The sequence below is a fragment of the Equus quagga genome, chromosome 4 (genome assembly GCF_021613505.1).
Source record: "Equus quagga isolate Etosha38 chromosome 4, UCLA_HA_Equagga_1.0, whole genome shotgun sequence".
NCBI lineage: Eukaryota > Metazoa > Chordata > Mammalia > Perissodactyla > Equidae > Equus > Equus quagga.
In genome coordinates this window covers 21,906,156-21,926,529 of record NC_060270.1, presented here as the reverse complement: position 1 = coordinate 21,926,529, position 20,374 = coordinate 21,906,156, and the positions used below count along the sequence as shown (strand labels likewise).

At 34.6% G+C, this 20,374-nt stretch overlaps 1 protein-coding gene across 1 annotated transcript in view; it reads right to left on the bottom strand.

Moving 5' to 3' along the window:
• The window catches only part of STXBP5L (syntaxin binding protein 5L), a 352,935-nt gene that overhangs the window by 268,358 nt on the left and 64,203 nt on the right, over positions 1–20,374 (bottom strand). The window contains exon 3 of the mRNA XM_046659436.1: positions 1,513–1,594. Within this exon, the coding sequence (XP_046515392.1) occupies positions 1,513–1,594 (82 nt within the window). The remainder of the gene's footprint in view (positions 1–1,512; positions 1,595–20,374) is intronic.

The following is a 20,374-nucleotide window of genomic DNA, read 5'->3' as shown; positions in this document are numbered from 1 at the left end:
TAATGAAGATCTGTGAAAAGATTAAAAACTATGAATAAAAACACCAGTCATGAGGTTGGAAACTGGGAAGTCTGGAAAAAGGTAGAGAAACTGAGTGTGAGGTGGATCAAGGTGAGTAGGTCAGGATAGACAATGTAAACAATGGAAGGATGTTGAAGGCTTGTCTTTATTTATTCTTAGCTATGTAGCACAGAGGCAAATTAGGACCTTGAAGACAATTCTCAGAGGGCTGGACCCAGAGAAAATCACCTAGAAACGATTTATGCCTGCCAGTACACATCTGTACACAAGGCAAAAGGCTGAGTTCTCTCAACTAGGAGCTACAGAGTAACACTGAGACTTCAAAAAGGTTATCATTCTAGATACTAATGACTGGTTATTATAATAAAATATTTTTTAAAAATGTTTTCCCTATTCTTCCTTATCTCCCTCTCTCATTTTGGTACCTCATAGGAAGTATGCCTACAAGGTAAAATACTCTAGGCTTGTGAATAAGGAGAATCTCACAGCCTTCTGAAAAAGATTTTGAGCCAAGAGAAGTAAAAAGTGGACATCTGCCAATACCACAAAGTTTTCATGCCTCAGCTATCTCTAATACAAAGTTCTATGAACCATTTTATCCATGTTTACAATTATAAATTCTTAGAAATATATACACAAATATATGAAGACACTGAATAAAAGATCATTGTTCAGGCCATAAGAAAGCAATCAGTGGTATTTCATTTTTTTTCCCTCAAGTCACTGAGTTCAATCTGCTAAGTGCCTGAATTTGGTATGGCACAAAAAAAAAAAAAAAAAACTCTTAAAGCATTTTTGTTTTGACTGGCTCACTTAAAACAGCTCTAGAAGACTCAAAGATCCACTGTAAAAATCTGAATCAAGAAGCCTTTAACAGCCTTCAACTAATGGAACATCTGCAATCTTTCCAAGCTTTATAAATACATACTCTGTCTTTAAGGAGTTATTTATCACCATAAGTCTATAAAACAGGGATAGGGTAGGCAGTCAATTGTCATAGTAGCTATGGATATATAAATAAATGTAAATCAATACATATGCCAACAAATGCATATGGAGATACATACATTAAAGAGCCCATACGTAAACAAGTAAAAAAAAATTATTTCATGAAGATAAAGACAAAACATGAAGTTAGTGCTGGATTATAAAATTTAAGTTGGTGGGAGGAGAGTGCATAATGGAAAGTTTAATGATCAGTAAAACAATCAAAGGCTTTTAGTAATTTCTTAAAAACCATTTAAGTAAGTAATCTATAAATTACGCTACACAATCACAATAACAGAATCTTCTGGTATATACAACTTTTTTCCTTTAAAATTTATAAACTGACAAACACAGGAGTATAGTCTTTTATGAAAAATGTGACCATGAATAATATTGCATATATATATATATATATACATCTTTAAGCATTTAGAATCATAGTATAAAAAAGATTATATCAACTAATGCAGTGTATATGTGACAAATAGTCAAAAAGACTCTTACCTCATTGACCAAGAATTGGAGCTGCAGAACAGCTGCACCACTTTCATGTTGGCAATAACAATCAACACCAGGTCTCCCGAGTCTAATATAATAAAAGTCAAGGATTCTAACATTTTAATTAGCACCAATATTAATTAGCAACTAATCTTTTTCTTTTTAGTTTTCCTTATTTTTATAAATAAAGAATTGAAAAATCTTAGTCTTAATTCATGCAAATTACATTAAATAGCACAGGATGTCAGCAAAATGGCCAAATAAGACATCCTTAGCACCTATTTCCCCCAACAACAATAATTTGGCACCCATGCACAGAAAAAAGTGCCTTCGTGGGAGCTTTGGGATCCAGGGAAGAGACTGTGAAACCCCAGTGCAGTCCAAGAATGAAGCGAGCTGTTTTGAAAAGACAGGCTTGAACCCAGGTGGCTGACTTGCTCACTGTAGTCTTGGTAACAGAAAAGGAAATAGCTCCCCACCCCTGAGAACTTGGCTACATCCCTGTTTGGCTTTTGGTCTGTTACCAGTATATGCTATATGCCAGGGACCCAGAGGAGTTACACCCACCCATACATCAGGTAATAGGCAGACAGATCTTGGTCCCAGCTATGGATCCAGAAGCAGCCTTTGAACCAGCTCCAGCCCCTCTCAGCTGCAGTGCAGGGGCCACTGGAGGTAAATCTGCCAAATTTTGTAAGACTGTAGATTCTGAAATGGCCCCGTAACTGGGCTCCAGCCCATCCCAGCCACAGTCCAGGAACAATCCTGCTGACACAGGGACCCTGTAGGAGACACTCTTGTTTGCACCTCTAGAGATCTTGAAAGGGCCCAATGCTAGGTATCAGCTCCCTCCTTCAGTCTATGCTGAGCTGCTGTGCAGAGCAGCCCTGCTGGCACAGGTACCAGACAAAAGAAATTTGCATCTGCATCCCTGGAAATCCTGTAAGGGCCCTATACCCAGCCGCAGCCTCCACACAGCCATAGTCAGACAGAAGTCCTAAGGGTGCAGGGTCCCAGGGGGAAACACTCCTGTCTGCAACCCTAGAGACTCTGAAAGGGCCCTATACTCGGTTCCAACCCCTCCCAGCTGCAAACCATGAGCAGTCCTACTAGTACAGTGACCTGGAGGGAGACCCAACTGTACCCTAGGAGATTCTGAAAGGGCCCTATATGCAACTCCAGTCCTCCAGACACAGTCAGGGGCCAATCCAGCCCATACGTGACCTGGAGGGACACACACCCATCCTTGCCTGCAGAGCCAGGTCTTTGAACCTCAGTGTTGGTTGTGGAATCTGAAATAGTCCTGAGACTCAGTTCTAGCACCTCTCAGCCACAGTCCAGGGACAGTCCTGCCCACCTCGGTACCCATCCAAGGACCAGGCAGCAGTTCTCCCAGGGACCTGGTGGGGAGCCACACCTACCATTTACCTGGTAATAGGCTTGCTTTCTGAGGAGCCATATGTAGACCCTAAAGCAGACCCTTGTCCCAGTGCCACCATACTGAACAAGGTACTGGAGGCAGTCACATCCACCCAGGGAACAGAAGGGATCCACAATGGCCCAAGCCCTGGTAACAAGCCATCAACTACAGACCCCACTGCAGACCCAGTGACACCCTTGTAATTGGCTCCAACATAGCCCAACTGCCGTGTAATTTCACAGGTAATCCTATCAACCCAGAGAACAGACAGGAGAAGGTCTTTATCCTCTAAAACCAGTCTGTAAAGACTGGAAGAAGTGTTTTCTCCCACAAATGCACAGACACCAATGCAAGGCTATGTGGATCCCAAAGAATCAGGCAAATATAATACCACCAAAGGAAACTAATAGAACTCCAGTAACTGACCCTAAAGAAATGGAGATCTGTGATTTGCCTGACAAGGAATTCAAAATAATCATCTTAAAGAAACTGAATGAAATGCAAGAGAACACAGATAGACAACTAAACAAAATCTGGACAACAATTCATGAACAAAATGTATTTAATAAAGAAATAGAAACCAAAAAAAGAAACAAACAGAAATCCTACAACTGTAGAACACACACAACTGAAAAATTCATAGAGAGCTTCGACAACAGCCCTGATCACACAGAAGAAAGAATCGGCAAACTTGAAGACAAATAATTTGAAAATAACCACTTACAGAAACAAAAAGAAAAAAGCAATGAAAAAGAGTAAAGAAAGTCTAAGTGAATTACGGGATACCATCAAGCAAATGAACATTTGCATCATGAGACTTCCAAAAAGAGAAGAGAGAGAGAAATGGGCAGAAAGTTTATTTAAAGTAATAATAGCAGAAAACTTCCCAAATCTTTGGAAAGAAATGGACATCCAGGTACAGGAAGCTCAAAGGAACCCAAGCAAGATGAAGCCAAAGAAGACTACCTTGAGACACACTGTAATCAAAATATTAAAAGTCCAAGACAAGGAGAAAATTTGGAAAAAAAGCAAGAGAAAAACAACTCATCACAAAAAAAAAAAGAAGTCCCATAGGGCTATCAGTGGATTTCTCTTCAGAAACCTTGCAGGCTAGGAGGTAGTGGAATGATATATTCAAAGCGATGAAAGAAAAAAAACCCTACCAATCAAGAAGACTATACCCAGCAAAATTATCCTTCAGAAATGAAGACATTCCCAAACGAAAGCTAAGGGAGTTCATTACCATTATACCATTGCCATTACAAGAAATGCTAAAGGAAGTTCTTCAAGTTGAAATGAAAGGATGCTATGTAACAACATGAAAAAATAAAAATACAAAGCTGACTGGTAAGAGTAAATATATAGTTAAACTCAGAATACCATACTACTATAATTGTTGCGTATAAATCACTTTTTTGTTTTTAATTTTTTTTTTAAGATTTTATTTTTCCTTTTTCTCCCCAAAGCCCCCTGGTACATAGTTGTGTATTTTTTTAGTTGTAGGTCTTTCTAGTTGTGGCATGTGGGATGCTGCCTCAACATGGCCTGATGAGCAGTGCCATGTCCGCACCCAGGATTCAAACCTGCGAAACCCTGGGCTGCCAAAATGAAGCACATGAACTTAACCACTCAGCCACAGGGCTGGCCCCTAGAAATCACTTTTATCTCTATTATAAAAGCTAAAGAAAATAATATTAAAAACAACTATAGCTACAATAATTTGTTGATGGATACACAATATAAAAAGACATAAAAGTGTGACAAGACCATTAAATGTTGGGGGAAGAGAAGGAAGAGTGTAGAGTTTTTGTATGTGATTGAAATTAAGTTATTATTAGCTTAAAATAGATTTATATCTAAAAGATGCTTTCAGTAAGCCTCATGGAAACCATAACAAAAACTATAGTAGTTACATAAAAGAGAAAACATGCACACAAAAAAATATACAAAAATAAATCACAAATGAAGGCAGTTAAAAGAGGAAGAAAGAAACAAAGGAACTAAAAAACTTTCAGAAAACAAAGAAATGACAACAGTAGGTAATAAATCAACAATTACTTTAAATGTAAATGGGCTAAATCTCCAATCAAAAGACACAAAGTGGCTGAATGGATTGAAAAACAAGATCCAACAATATGCTGTCTACAAGAGACTCACTTTAGCTTTACAGACACACATGGGCTGAAATTCAAGGGATGGTAAAAGATATTCCATGTAAATAGTAACCAAAAGAGAGCAGGAGTGCCTATACTTATGTGAGATAAAGTACTTTTAGTCAAAATTGGTCACAAGAGATAAAAGGTCACAACATAGAGATAAAGGGATCAATTCACCAAGAGGATATAAAAATTATAATATACATGCACCCAATATTGGAGCACCTAAATAGTTAAAGTAAGTATTAACAGAAGTGGATGGAGAAATACACAGCAATACAGAACAGTAGAGGACTACCTTTCAACATTGAAGACAGAATTAATAAGGAAACAGTGAACCTGAATAACACCATAGACCAAGTGGACTAACAGACACATACAAAACATTCCATTAAACAGCACCAGAATACATATTCTTTTCAAGTGCACACAGAACATTCTCCAGGATAGCTCATATGTTGGGGCACAAAGCAAGGAGAATGAAACCACATCTAATATCTTTTCTCACCACAATGATATTAAACTAGAAATCAGTAATGGGGGGAAACTGAAAAATTCACAAATAAGTGGAAATTAAACAACAATCCTGAACAACCAATGGATCAAAGAAGAAATCAAAAGGGAAATTGTAAACTATCTTCTGACAAATGAAAATAAAAACAAAACATACCAAAACTTATGGGATTCAGGAAAAGCAGTTCCAAGAGGAAAGTTTATAATGACAAGTGCCTACATTAAGAAAAAGAAATATCTCAAAAAAGTAATGTTGGGGCCAGCCCCATGGCATAGTGTTTAAGTTTGGCATGCTCCCCTTTGGTGGCCCAGGTTCGTGGGTTTGGATCAGCCATGCTGTGGTGTCAAGCCACATATAAAAAAAGAGAGAGGAAGATTGGCACAGATGTTAGCTCAGGGCTAACCTTCCTCAAGCAAAAAAAACCCAAAAAGCAACCTAACTTTATACTTCAAGGAATTAGAAAAAGAAGAACAAACTAAGCCCAAAGTTAGCAGAAGAAAGGAAATAATAAAGATCAGAATGCACTTAGAGGTTGACTAAGTTCTGGAGATCTGAGAACATCCTCATTATAGTTAAAAATACTGTATTACATACTTCAAAGTTGCTAAGAAACTAGATCTTAAATGTTCTCACCACAAAAATGAAATGATAATTACAGGACATGATGAAGGTGTATTGTAGGAGGTCGTCAAGAAGACAAGACCACCAGTTGGGTCAAGAGTAGAATCAGGCAATCAGAGCCTCCTGCCACTCCCTGTTCTTGGAATGTACCTTCTGCCTACTATTCCCATACTAGCAGCCATTCAAGGATGCAGCCTTGAGTAATGTATTATTGAAACCATCTGGACTGAATATACGACTGAACCCAGTTAAGGCTTCTATGTAAACTTTTAAGATTCTGATGGGTGGATGCAAAGATCCACTTATCTTGTGGTGCCCCAAACAAACCTCTTATGTAAGTTCCTTGCTTATTAAAACTGCCACCTACCAATCTGGAGTGGTCTGCCTCTTTCATTGATCTCTCCTTGCCCTCTGTGTATGGGGGCCAGTTTCAAATTTCACCCAGAAAACTCTGGAGGTTCCAAAGCAACATGGTATTAGTTAATGGTATGCTGGTAATTATACTATAATATGTAAATATATCAAATAAACACATTATACACTTTAAATTTACACAATGTTATATGTCAATTATATCTCAATAAAGAATAGGGAAAAATAAGAGATTTTGCCTTATGTTCATGTGTTCTTTCTCATTCCTTCTCTTTCTTTATGTAGATTTAGATTTCTGACGTTTACCATTTTCTCTCTCCCTAAAAAATTTCTTTTAACATTTTTAGAGGAAGTTCTGCTGGCAATTAATTCTCTATTATTTTGTCTAAGAAAGTCTTTATTTCTACTTCATTTTTTAAAAATTTTTTAATTATTTTTTTGTTGCGGTAAAATACACATAACATAACCATTGTCAAGTGTACAGTTCTGTGGCATTAAGTACAATCACATTGTCGAGCAACCATTACCACTATCCATCTCCAGAACATTTTTCACCTTCCCCAACTGAAACTCTGTAACCATTAAACAATAACTCCCCATTCCACTCACCCTCCAACCCTCGTAGTCACCATTCTGCATTCTGTCTCTATGAATTTGACCACTCTAGGAACTTCATATAAGTGAAATCATACAATATCTGTCCTTTTGTAACTGGCTTCTTTCACTCAGCATACTATCTTTAAGACCATTCATGTTGTAGCATGTGTCAAAATTTCCCTCCATTTTTAAGGCTAAATAATATTCCACTGTATGTATATACCACATTCTGTTTAATCCATTCATCTGTTGATGAACAGTTGGACTGCTTCCACCTTTTGGCTATTCTGAATAACGTTGCTATGAATATGGGTATGCAAATATCTTTTCAAGTCTCTGCTTTAACTTCTTTTGGGTATATATCCAGAAGTCAGATTGTTGTATCATATGGTAATTCTATTTTTAATTTTTTTAGGAATTGCCATATCATTTTCCATGGTGGCTGAAACATGTTACATTTTCACCAGGAATGCACACGCCTTCTAATTTCTCAACATCTTCACCAACATTTGTTATTTTATATTTGGTTTATTTTTAATAGCTATTCTAGTGAGTGTGAAGTGGTATCTCATTGTGGTTTTGATTTGCATTTCCTTAATGACTAATGATGTTGACCATCTTTTCATGTTTAATGGCCATTTGTATAAGTTCTTTGGAAAAATGTCTCTTCAAGTCCTTTGGCCATTTTTAAACTGGGTTTGGCCTTTTGTTGTTGAGTTGAAGACGTTCTTTATATATTCTGATATCAATCCCTTATCAGATATATGATTTGCTAATATTTTCTCCTATTCCATGGGTTGCCTTTTCACTCTCTTGATAGTTCCTTTGATGTACAAAAGCTTTTAATTTTGATGAGGCCTAACATATTTATTTTTTCTCTGGTTGCCTGTGCTTTTGATGTGATATGCAAAAATCATTCCCAAATCTAATGTCATGAATTTTTTCCTCTGTGCTTTTAAGAGTTTTTTAAGTTTAGCTTTTACACTTATGTCTTTGATCCATATTGAGCTAATTTTCCCATATGGTATAAGGGAAGTTCCAGCTTTATTATTTTGCATGTGGATATCTAGTTTTCCCAGCACCATTTGTTGAGAAGACTCTCCTTTCCCAAGTAAATGGTTTTTTGGCACTTTCGCCAAATATCATTTGATCATATATGTAAGGATCTATTTCTGGGCTCTCTATTCTATTCCACTGGTCTGTCTTTGTGCTACAACCACCTGTTTTGAATACCATAGCTTTGTAATAAGTCTTAAAATCAGGAAATCTGAGATCTCCAACTTTATTCTCTTTCAAGATTGTTTTAGCTATTTGACGATCCTTGAGATTCCATACAAAATTTAGAATGAAGTTTTCTATTTCTGCAAAAAATATTGTTGAGTTTGATAGGGATTGCATTGATTCTGTAGATCACTTTGGGTAGTACTGACATCTTAACAATATTATGCCTTCCAACCCATGAACACAAGATGTCTTTCCATTTATTTGTGTCTTAAATTTCTTTCAGAAATATTTTGTAGTTTTCAGTGTACAAGTCTTTTTTTCTCCTTGGTTAAATTTATTCCTAAATACTTTATTATTTTTGATGTTATTGTAATTGGAATTGTTTTCTTAATTTCCTTTTCAGACTGTTCACTGTTAATGTATAGAAATAATCAATTTTTGTGTGTCGATTTTGTATCCTACAGCTTTGCTGGGTCCATTTATTAGTTCAAACATTATTGTGGAATTTTCAAGTTTCCCCTCTTCACTTGTGAACGATAACTTCCTAGATATAGAATTATACGTTGCTGAGTTTTTGTTTCAATACTTTAAGTATTTCACTCCACTTTCTTCTTGCTTGCATTGTTTCTAAAGAAAAGTCTACTGTAACTCTTACCCTTGTTCCTGTATAGTAAAGTGGATTAACTTCCATGGCTTCCTTCAAGAATTTCTCTTTTTTTCCCCAGTTTTATTGAGAAATAATTGACATATATCACTGTATAAGTGTAAGGTGTACAGCATGATGGTTTCACTTACATATATTGTGAAATGATTACCACAATAAGTTTAGTTAACATCCATCATCACATGTAGATACAATAAAAAGAAAAAAATTTCTCCTTGTGATGAGAATTCTTATAATCTGCTCTCTTAACAACTTTCCTATATATCATACAGCAGTGTCAACTATAGTCATCATGTTATACATTACCTCCCTAGTGCTAGTATTTATTTATAACTGGAAGTTTGTTTAAAATATATAAATTTCTTTACCTATTCATCCATCGATGGACACTTAGGTTGTTCCCTTGTCTTGGCTATTGTAAATAATGTTACAATGAACATGGGAGGTGCAGGTATCTTTTTGAGTTAGTGTTTTTGTTTTCTTTGGATATATTCCCAGAAGTGGAACTTCTGGATCATATGGTAGTTCTATTTTTAATTTTTTGAGGAAATCCATATTTTCCATAGTGACTATACCAATTTACAATTCAACCAAAAGTACACAAAGATTCCTTTTCTCCACATCCTCACCAACACTTGTTATTTCTTGTCTTGATAATAACCATTCTAACAGGTGTGAGGTGATATCTCACTGTGGTTTTGATATACTTCCCTAATGACTAGTGATCTTGAGCGTGTTTTCATGCACCTGTTGGCCACAGATATTCTTTGGAAAAATATCTATTGAGGTCCTCTGCACATTTTTAAGTGGATTTTTTGTTTTTTTGCTACTCAGTTGTATGAGTTCTTCATATATTTTGGATATTAATTCTTTATCAGATATATGGTTTGCAAATATTTTTTCCTATTCCGTAGGGTATCTCTATCACTTTGATGGCTTCTTTTGCTGGGCAGAAACATTTTGGTTTGATATAGCCCTAATTGTTTATTTTTTATTTTGTTGCTTGCACTTCAGGTGTGACTTCGAAAAAATCATTACAAAAACCCATGTGAACGAATGTTTTTCCTAAGTTTTCTTCTAGAAGTTTCATAGTTTCAGGTCTTATATTTAAGTGTTTAATCTATTTCAAATTAATTTTTGTGAGTGGTTTAAGATAAAGGTCAAGCTTCAATCTTCTACATCTGAATATCCAGTTTTCCCAGCACCATATATTGAAGAGATTATCTTTTGTCCATTGAGTATTCTTGATTCCTTTGTCCAATATTAGTTGACTATATATGCTTGTGTTTGTTTCTGGGCTCTCAATTCTGTTTCACTGATCAGTGTGTCTGTTTTTATGCCAGTATCATACTGTTTTAATTACTATAGCTTTACAGTATAGCCTGAAATCAACAAGTGTGACACTTCCTACTTTGTTCTTCTTTCTCAGGATTTCTTTGTTATTCAGGGTGTTATGTGGTTCAATACAAATTTTAGGAGTGTTTTTCTATACTTGTGAAAAATGTCATTGGAATTTTGATAGGGATTGCATTGAATCTATAGATGGCTTTTGGTAGCATTGACATTTCAACAACATTAACTCTTCCAATCCATGAACACAGGATACCTTTCCATTTATTTGTGTCTTCTTTGATTTCTTTCATCAATGTTTTGTAGTTTTCAGAGTAGTGATCTTTCACCACCTTGGTTAAATTTATTCCTAAGTATTTTAGTGTTTTTGATGCTACTGTAAATGGGATTGAATTCTTTATTTCTTTTTCAGAAAATTCATTGTTAGAGTATAGGACTGCTACTGATTTTTGTATGTTAATTTAGTATCCTGCAAATTTATTGAGTTCATTGATTAGTTCTAGCAGTTTTTTGGTTGAGTCTTTAGAATTTTCTGTATATAACATCATGTCATCTGCAATTAGAGACAATTATACATCTTCCTTTCCAATTCTGATGCCTTTTATTTCTTTTTCTTGCCTCATTGCTCTAGCGAGGATTTCCAGTACTATGTTGAATAGGAGTAGTAAGAGTTGGCACTCTTGTCTTGTCCTCATATTAGGGGAAAAGCTTTCAGTCTTTCACCATTGAGTATGATGTTAGCTGTGGCTTGTCATATATGGCCTGTATTATGTTCAGGTATGTTTCTTCTATGCCTAATTTGTTAAGGTTTTTATCATGAACAGATGTTGAATTTTGTCAAATGCTTTTTGAGTGTCTATTGAGAAGATCATATAATTCTTTTCTTTCATTCTATCAATGTGATGTATCACATTGATGGATTAGCTTATGTTGAACCATTCTTGTATCCCAGGGATAAATTCCATTTGATCATGGTAAATGATATGTTTCACGTGCTGTTAAATTCAGTTTGCTAGCATTTTGTTGAGAATTTTTGCATCTATATTCATCAAGGATACTGGCCTGTAGTTTTCTTTTCTAGTGGTAGCCTTATCTGGTTTTGGTAGCAGGGTAATGCTGGCCTCATAAAATGAATTTGGAACTGTTTCTTCCTCTTCAATTTTTTGGAAGAGTTGAAGAAAAATGGTGCTAATTCTTCTTTAAATGTCTGGTAAAATTCACCACTGAAGCCTTCTTGTCTTCTGCTTTTCTTTGTTGGGAGATTTTTGATTATTGAATCAATATCCTCACTAGTGATTGGTCTATTCAGATTTTTTATATTGCCCTGATTCAGTCTTGGTAGGTTGTACGTTTCTAAGTATTTTTCCATTTCTTCTAAGTTATCCAATTTGTTGGCATGTAGTTGTTCACAGTAGCCTCTTATGATCCTTTGGATTTCTGTGGCATCAGTTGTAATGTCTCCTTTTTCATTTATAATTTTGTTGATTTGGGTCCTCTCTCCTTTTTCCTTGGTTAGTCTAGCTAAGGATTTGTCCATTTTGTTTATCTTTTCAAAGATGAGTGGATATAAATAAAATAGAGAATAGAAAAATAAAGAAAATCAGTGAAACCAAAAGTTGGTTCTTTCAGAAAAATCAACAAACTTTATAAACATTTAGCTAGATGAACCAAGAAAAAAAGAGATAAAACTTAAATAATTAAAATCAGAGGGTAAAAAATGGGACATACTACCAATCTTAGAGAAATAAAAAATATCGTAAAGTCACACTATAAATAATTATATACCCACAAATTAGATAATTTAGATGAAATGAACAAATTCCCAGAAATACATGAACTACTGAAACTGACTTTAAAAAATTGATTTAATATTCAAAAAACTACTCAGAATGAAAAACATAGGCCCAGATGGCTTCACTGGTGAATTCTACCAAACAGCATAATAACCAAAAAGTAGAAATAATCCAAAGGTCTATCAACTGATTAATGGCTAAATAAAAGGTGGTATATCCACACAAAGGAATATTATTTGTCAATAAAAAGAAATAAAGTACTGATACATGCTACAACATGATGAATCTTGAAAACATTTTACTAAGTGAAATAAGTCAGTCACAAAAGACCACCTATCACATCATTTCATTTATAAGAAATGTACAGAACAGGAAAATTTACATAGATAGAAATTAAATTGGTGGTAGCCTGGGACTAGGAGGATTGAGGGGAAATGGAGAGTGACAGCTAAGAAACAGAGTTTCTTTTTGGGGTGATGTAAATTTTCTAAAACTTATTATGGTGATTATTGCACAATTCTGTGAACATACTAAAAACCATTGAATTTTACACTTTAAATGATTGAATTACATGGTAGTTAAATTATATCTCAATAAAGCTTCTTAAAAAGTTGAACAAAAACAACAAAAAGATACACCAAATCATGCTAAATGACCAGCTTTGGGTAGAGATGGATAGAAACTGGGCTGAGAAAGGAAATTAGAGATCTCAAATTTATCTGTAATATTTTAAGTAATTTTTTTAAACAGGAGTGAATATTGTAAAAGACTAACATTTGTTCCTTATGGATGGCAGACATAAAAATTTGTTATACCATCCTTAGTGTTTTCTATATTTTCCAAATGATAAAAGACATTAACTCAAGGATGAAGAGATAGCATGTACAGATTACTGTCAATACATTTTAACTCTGTTATAAATACTAAAAATGATGATAAAGGAAATAAGAACTCACACAAATGAATGGAAAAGTAGAACATGTTAACATACTGGAATATTCAACATTGTTAAGATATCAATTAATTCCAAACTAATCTATAGATTCAATGCAATTCCAATCAAAATCTCAACAGAATTTTTTGGTAGAAAATGGCAGTGTGATACTAAAACTCTAATGGAAAGTCAAAGAACCTAGAAAAGCCAAAACAATTTGAAAAAGAATAAATTTCTGATTTCAAAATATATTTTAAAGCTAAAATAATCAAGACAATATATTGGTATAAAATAAATAAATAGTGAGTCCAGAGATACACATATATGGAAAACTGATCCAGACAAAAGTACAAAGGAAATTAAGTGGAGAAAAAACAGTTTTTTCAACAAAAAATACTGAGCCAATTAAATATCTACATGTCATAAAATGAGCATTGATCCATACTTTATACCAGAGACAAAAATTAACTGCAAATAGATCACAAACTGAAATGTAAAGCTGAAAACAACAAAAATATTGGAAGAATACACAGGAGAAAATCTACCTGAACTTGGGGAGGGCAAAGAGTTCTTAGACATGCTATCAAAAGAACAATCATAAAAGAAAAAATTGATAAATTACACTTCATCAAAATTTAAAAATTTTGCTCTGCAAAAGATAGCATTAACAGAGTGAAAAGACAAGCTGCAGAGTGTGAGAAAATATTTGCTAATCATACATTCAATATGAGTTATATTCAGAATATATAAAGAACTCTCAAAACTCAGCAATAAGAAAACAAATAATCCAGTTTAAAAATGGGCAAAAGACATGAAACGACACTTCAACAAAGTGGATGTAAGGAGATGAATAGATGTTCATCTCATTTGTCATTAGGGAAATGGAAATTAAAACCACATTGCAATACTAGTATACTTATTAGAATAGCTAAAACAAAAATACTAACAATACCAAGTGCCAGCAAGGCTGAGTAGTAACTGCAACTCATATCGCTGGTAGGAATTTAAAACAATGCAGTCTCTCTGGAAACTGATTTCACAGTTTCTTATAAATTTAAACATATGCTTACCTTATGACCTAGCAATCCTATTCGTTGAATTTACCCAACAAAAGAAAACTTACACTACCACAAAACCTATACATGAATGTTCATAGAAGCTTTATTTGTGATAAAAGCTAGATAAAAAGCTTTTCTAGCTAAAAGCTAGAAACAATCCAAATATTATTCAGCAGGTGGGTGGATTAACAAACTGCGGTATACCTCATACAACGAAATACAACTCCACCATAAAAAGGAATTACCTTTGAATTCACATAACAACTTAGATGAATCTAAAAGAAATTTTGCTGAGTGAAAGAAGCCAGCCTCAAAGGATCACATACTGTATGATTCCATTTACATGACATTCTCGAAAATAATATTTATTGCAAGTGGAAAAAAAAATCAGTGGTTGCTATCGTTATGGGTAGGGAAATGGATTAACTATAAAGGGAAAATATAAGGGAGTCTTTTTGGGCGATGGAACTGTTCTGTATCCTGACTATGTTAGTACTTAAACAAACCTATATTTAAATTCATAGGACTATATATCAAAAGAAAAAAGTCAAATTTATATAAATATTATATGATAATATTTAAAGATGAAATTAAAAATTGATTAATGTGTGCTATAACAAGAAAAGCAACATCTCTTAAAAATAATTCTTTAAAATATGAATTTTAAATATAAAAAAATTTTTAATTATCATTTTAAATGGCAGAGATTGTGCAATTAGACAAAAAAGCAACACCCAACTATATGCTTCCTAGAAGAACACATTTTAAGTACGAAGACACAAATAGGTTTAAATAAAAGAGATGTAGCCACAACTAAAATATACAACTATGTACTGGGGGGCTTTGGGGAGAAGAAGGAAAAATAAAATCTTTAACAAAAAAGAGAGAGATGGAAAAAGATATACCATGTCAAGACTAATCAAAAGAAAACTTTAGTGGCTATATCCATATCAGACAAAGTAAATTTCAGTTCAAAGAATATTATCAGAGACAAAGAAAGCCATTTCATTATGTTAAAAGAGTCAACTCCTCAAGAGGACTTAACACTCCTAAATCTTTATACAGCTAATAACAGCTTCCAAATACATGAAACAAAACAAAACTAAGAGAACTGCAAGGATAAATAGATCAGTCTACAATTATAGCAGGAGATTTCAATACCACTCAGTAATAGAAGTAGATAGAAAATCAGCATGAGTATAGAAGATTTGAACAACACTATCAATCAATTTTACCTAATTGATATTTACAGATCAATGTACCCAACAACAACAGAATACACATTCATTTCAAATGCACATTTAACATTTATCATGATAGACCACAGACAGGGCCATAAAACAAGCTTCAATTAATTTAAAAGGATTTAGGTCAAAGTATATTCTCTGACCACAATGGGAATTAAATTGGAAATCAATAACAGAAAGATCTCTAGAAAAATCTTTAATATTTGGACACTAATAACACACTTACAAATAACTCATAGGTCAAGAAAAAAAGCAAGTAGAAATTAGAAAATATTAAACTGAATGAAAGGAAAACATAACATATTAAAATTGGGGGATGAAGAATTCCTATTCTGCCAAGATGGAGTAGCCTCATTCCTCATACTTTTTGTCTCTTACAACTAGAAAAACCCCTGATGTAACATTACAAACATGCATAGGGAAATTGAAAGGTAGAAAGGAGGAGGAATGCCTAAGAACCTCAGGAAGGACGCAGCAGTGAGCTCCTTGGGTTTGCTTATTCTGTCCCATACATCCTGGACAGAGCACTGCAGAAGTCTCCAACCCAGAACCATCAACTGACACAGACAAAAAACAAAAACAAAAATTCCAAGAAAATGTTATTCTTCCAGCCAAAGGATTGAAAGCAGGGTGGTCTAAAAACAAACTTTGGCATTACTCACCCTATTCTAGCCAAACAACAATGAAAAAAAAAACCATACTCTCCTCTTCCCTCCCACAGAGTTCAACAGGGCTGATTGCAGATCTGATCTTCCACCCTACCCCATCTCCACCCTGCAGAGAACATACTCCAATTCCCCCAGCAGGTGGTGTTTAAGAGCACAAGCAGGGAGCTAATCATCCATCTCCTGCCTGGCAGATGCAGGTAGCACTCTTGTTCAGCCAGGTGGTACCAGTGTGCTAAAGAGGACGCTGATCTACCATCTCCAGAGCAGTGGAGGCAAGTGGCAGCAATCCACTCCTGATGGGATGGTACTAGTAAGTCTGAATGAGCAGTTGATCTTCCATTTGCTGCCCAGCATAAGGAAGAGATGTTCCAGTTCTCCTATCAAGGTAGCATCAGTGAGTTCAGCGGCAACAAGATTTAATGAGGTGGTACAAGATGGGGCTAGTTATCATTAGGATTTACACTCACCCTTCTAGCACTCTATGTCAGCAGAGTAGTCATTGGGAGGCTGAATCCTCACATCCACCATACAGCAACAAGATTGAACAAGGTTGGGGAAGCAAGGCTAGTCAGCACCTCCTCTGTGTCAGAGGATCCTACTAAGAACTGAACCTCTACTCACATCAATACAGTAGAACAAGGTGGTGCAAGGAGAGGTGGTTGAAACTATGCTTCCTACCTCTCCTGATGTCACTTGGCCTAGTGGGAAGATGAACTCCCCCCCACCCATCTGAAACAAGGCAGTGTGAGTCACTACCCACTTTTGCTGGGGGTGGGTATGTTAACAAGGCCCAACAGGAAACTGAACATACACACACACCTGGCCCTTAAGCTACACCTCAACAGGAGAACTACCTGGTAAAACAAAAAAGATTAATAGAGTCCAGAGTTTCATAATATAATATTCAAAATATCCAAGATACAAGTGAAAATCACTCATCATACTAAGAACCAAGATAATGACATTTGAATGAGGAAAGACAATCAAAACATGCAAACATCAAGATGAATCAGGTGTTGTAATGATCTGAGAAAGGTTTTCATTAACCATCACAAAAATCCTTCAATAAGCAATTATAAATCTTCTTGAAAAAAATGAAATAGAAAAGATAAGTAAAGAAAAAGAGGTTCTAAAAAAGAACTGAAATCATAGAAGTGAAAAATACAGTAACCAAAATAAAAATGCATAGGCTCAGTAGTAGAGTGGAGATGACAGAGGATAAAATCAGTAAACTTGGGAAGAGATCAATAGAATTTACCCAATCTGAACAACAAAAGGAAAAAGACTCGGAGGATGGGGCGGGGGGGGGGGGGGAACAATGAACACAGCTTCAGGAATCTGTGGGACAATAGCAAAAGATCTAACATTCGTATAATTGGAGTCCCAGGAGAGAAGAAAAACAGTTGGATTGAAAAACTATTATGAAAAATAATGGCTAAAAACTTCCCAAATTTGATGAAATACATAAACCTACAGATGCAAAATCCTGAGAAAACACCAAATAAGATAAACCCACAAATATCCATGCCAAGGAACATCATAATTAAGCTTCTGAAAACTAAAAAAACAAACAAACTTTGGAAAGCAGTTAGAGACAAACAAAGCATTACAAATGAACGTGAATTTTAATGACAATAGATTTCTTATCTGAAATCACAGAGGCCAGAAGGAAGTCACACAACACCTTTCAACTATTGAAAGAAAATAATTGTCAACTGTGTACTCCATATCCAGCAAAAATATCCTTCAGGAATGAAGAAGAAATAAATACATACTCAGATGAAGAAAAACTAAGATAATTTGTTTCTAGAAAACCTTCCCTTAAAAAACATCTAAAGGAAGTTATCTAACAGAAGGAAATGATGAAAGATCTCAAATAAACACCCCATATTTTCACCTTTAAGACCCTGGAAAAAGAAGGCTTGGAACTTCAGAAATGAAATAACATAAGAATGGGTAAAAATTGGGGTAAATATAATAGATTATTTTACTTCTTATGCGTTTCTAAAATTATATTTGATGGTTGAAGTAAAAATTACACTACCATCTGAAATGGTGCTCAAGGTATATACAGGAAATACTTAAGATAATTATACTTTAAAAGTAGAGAAGGGGGAGCTAATTGGAAATAAGTTCTCTATGTTTCCCTTGAAGTAAATAAAACGTCGATACCAGCATACTATGATAATTTATGTATGTTTATTATACCTAGATCAACCACCAAAAACACTGTACAAAGCAATATACTCAAAAACAATACAGATAAATAAAGATTGAATCATTAAAAATGTTTTAATAACCCACAGGAAGGTAAGAAAAGAGAAATAGGAGCAAGAAACAGAGGAAACAGAAAACAAAGAAATAAAAATGGCAAACTTAAGCCCTAACATACAAATAATTACCTTAATAGTAAATGACTTTAATATACCAATTAAAAGAAGTAGATTGACAGAGTAGATTGGAAAGAAAATGATCCTACAAAATCAATATACAAAAATCAGTTGTGTTTCTATATATCAATAATGAACTATCAGAAAGAGAAATTAAGAAAATAATCCCCATTTATAATTGCATAAAAAAGAATAAACACTTAGGAATAAATTTAACCAAGGAGGTAAAAGATTTGTATATTAAAAACTATAAGATAATGACAAAAGAGATTAAAGAAGACATAAATAAATGGAAAGATATTCCATGCTCATGGATTGAAATAATTAATATTGTTAAAATGTCTGCACTACCCAAAGCAATAGATAGACTCAATGCAATCTCTATAAAAATTCCAATGGCATTTTTCACAAAAATAAAACAAATAAGCCTAAAATTTGTGTAGAACTACAAAAGACCTCTAATAACCAAAGCAATCTTGAGAAAGAAGAATAAAGCTGGAGGCACCACACTTCCTGGTTTCCAACCAAATTACAAAGCTGTAGTAATCAAAATAGTATGGTATTGGCAGAAAAAACGACACAAATCAATGGAACAGAATCAAGAACCCAGAAATAAACTAAGGTATATATGGTCAACTAACATTTGGTAAGGGAGCTAAGAATGCTCAATGGGGAAAAGTTAGTCTCTTCAATAAATGGTGCTGGAAAAATTGCACAGCCACATGCAAAAGAATAAAACTGGACCACTATCTTACAGCAGATACAAAAATTAACTCAAAATGGATTAAAGGCTTGAACGTAAGACCTGAAACCATAAGCCTACTAGAAGAAAACATAGGCAATAAGCTCGCAGACATCAGTCTTGGTGATGACTTTTTAGATTTGATACCAAAAGTAAAAATCAACAAGTGAGACTACATCAAACTAAAAAGCTTCTGTACAGCAAAGGAAATCATCAACAAAATGAAAAGGCAACCCACTGAATGGGAGAAAATATTTACAAACCATCTATTTGATAAGGGGTTAATATCCAAAATATATAAAGAACTCATATTCCTTATATATTTGCAAGAAAACAAACAATCCAATTAACAAATGGGCAGAGGATCTGAATAGACATCTTTCCAAAGAAGATATACAGATAGCCAACAGGTACATGAAAAGATGCTCAACATCACTAGTCATTAGGGAAATGCAAATCAAAATCACAATGAGATTTCACCTCATACCTGTTAGAATGGCTATTCATCAAGAAGACGAGAAATAACAAGTGTTGGTGAGGATGTGGAAAAAAGTGAACCCTTGTGCCCTGTTGGTGGGAATGTAATTTGGCAGAGTCATTATGGAAAACAGTGTGGAGATTCCTCAAAAAATTAAAACCAGAACCACCATACAATCCAAAAATTCCACTTCTGGGGACATATCCAAAGAAAACACTAATTCAAAAATATATCTGCACTCCCATGTTCACTGCAGCATTACTTACAATAGCCAAGATATGGACACAACCTAAGTGACCATTGATGAATGAATGGATAAATAAAATGTGTTATATACATATATACACACAATGGAATATTATTCAGCCATAAAAAGAAGGAAATCTTGCCATTTGTGACAAAATAGATGGACACTGAAGGCATTGTGCTAAGTGAAATAAGTCAGAGAAAGACAAATATTGTCTGATCTCACTTATATGTAGAATCTAAAAAAAATAAACAAAACACTGAAATCATAGATACAGAGGACAGGTGGTTGCAGGAAGTGGTGGGTGGGTAAAATTAGAGAAAGTGGTCAAACGGTACAAGCTTCCAGTTACAAAATAAATAAGACCTGAGGATGTGATGTACAGCATGGTGA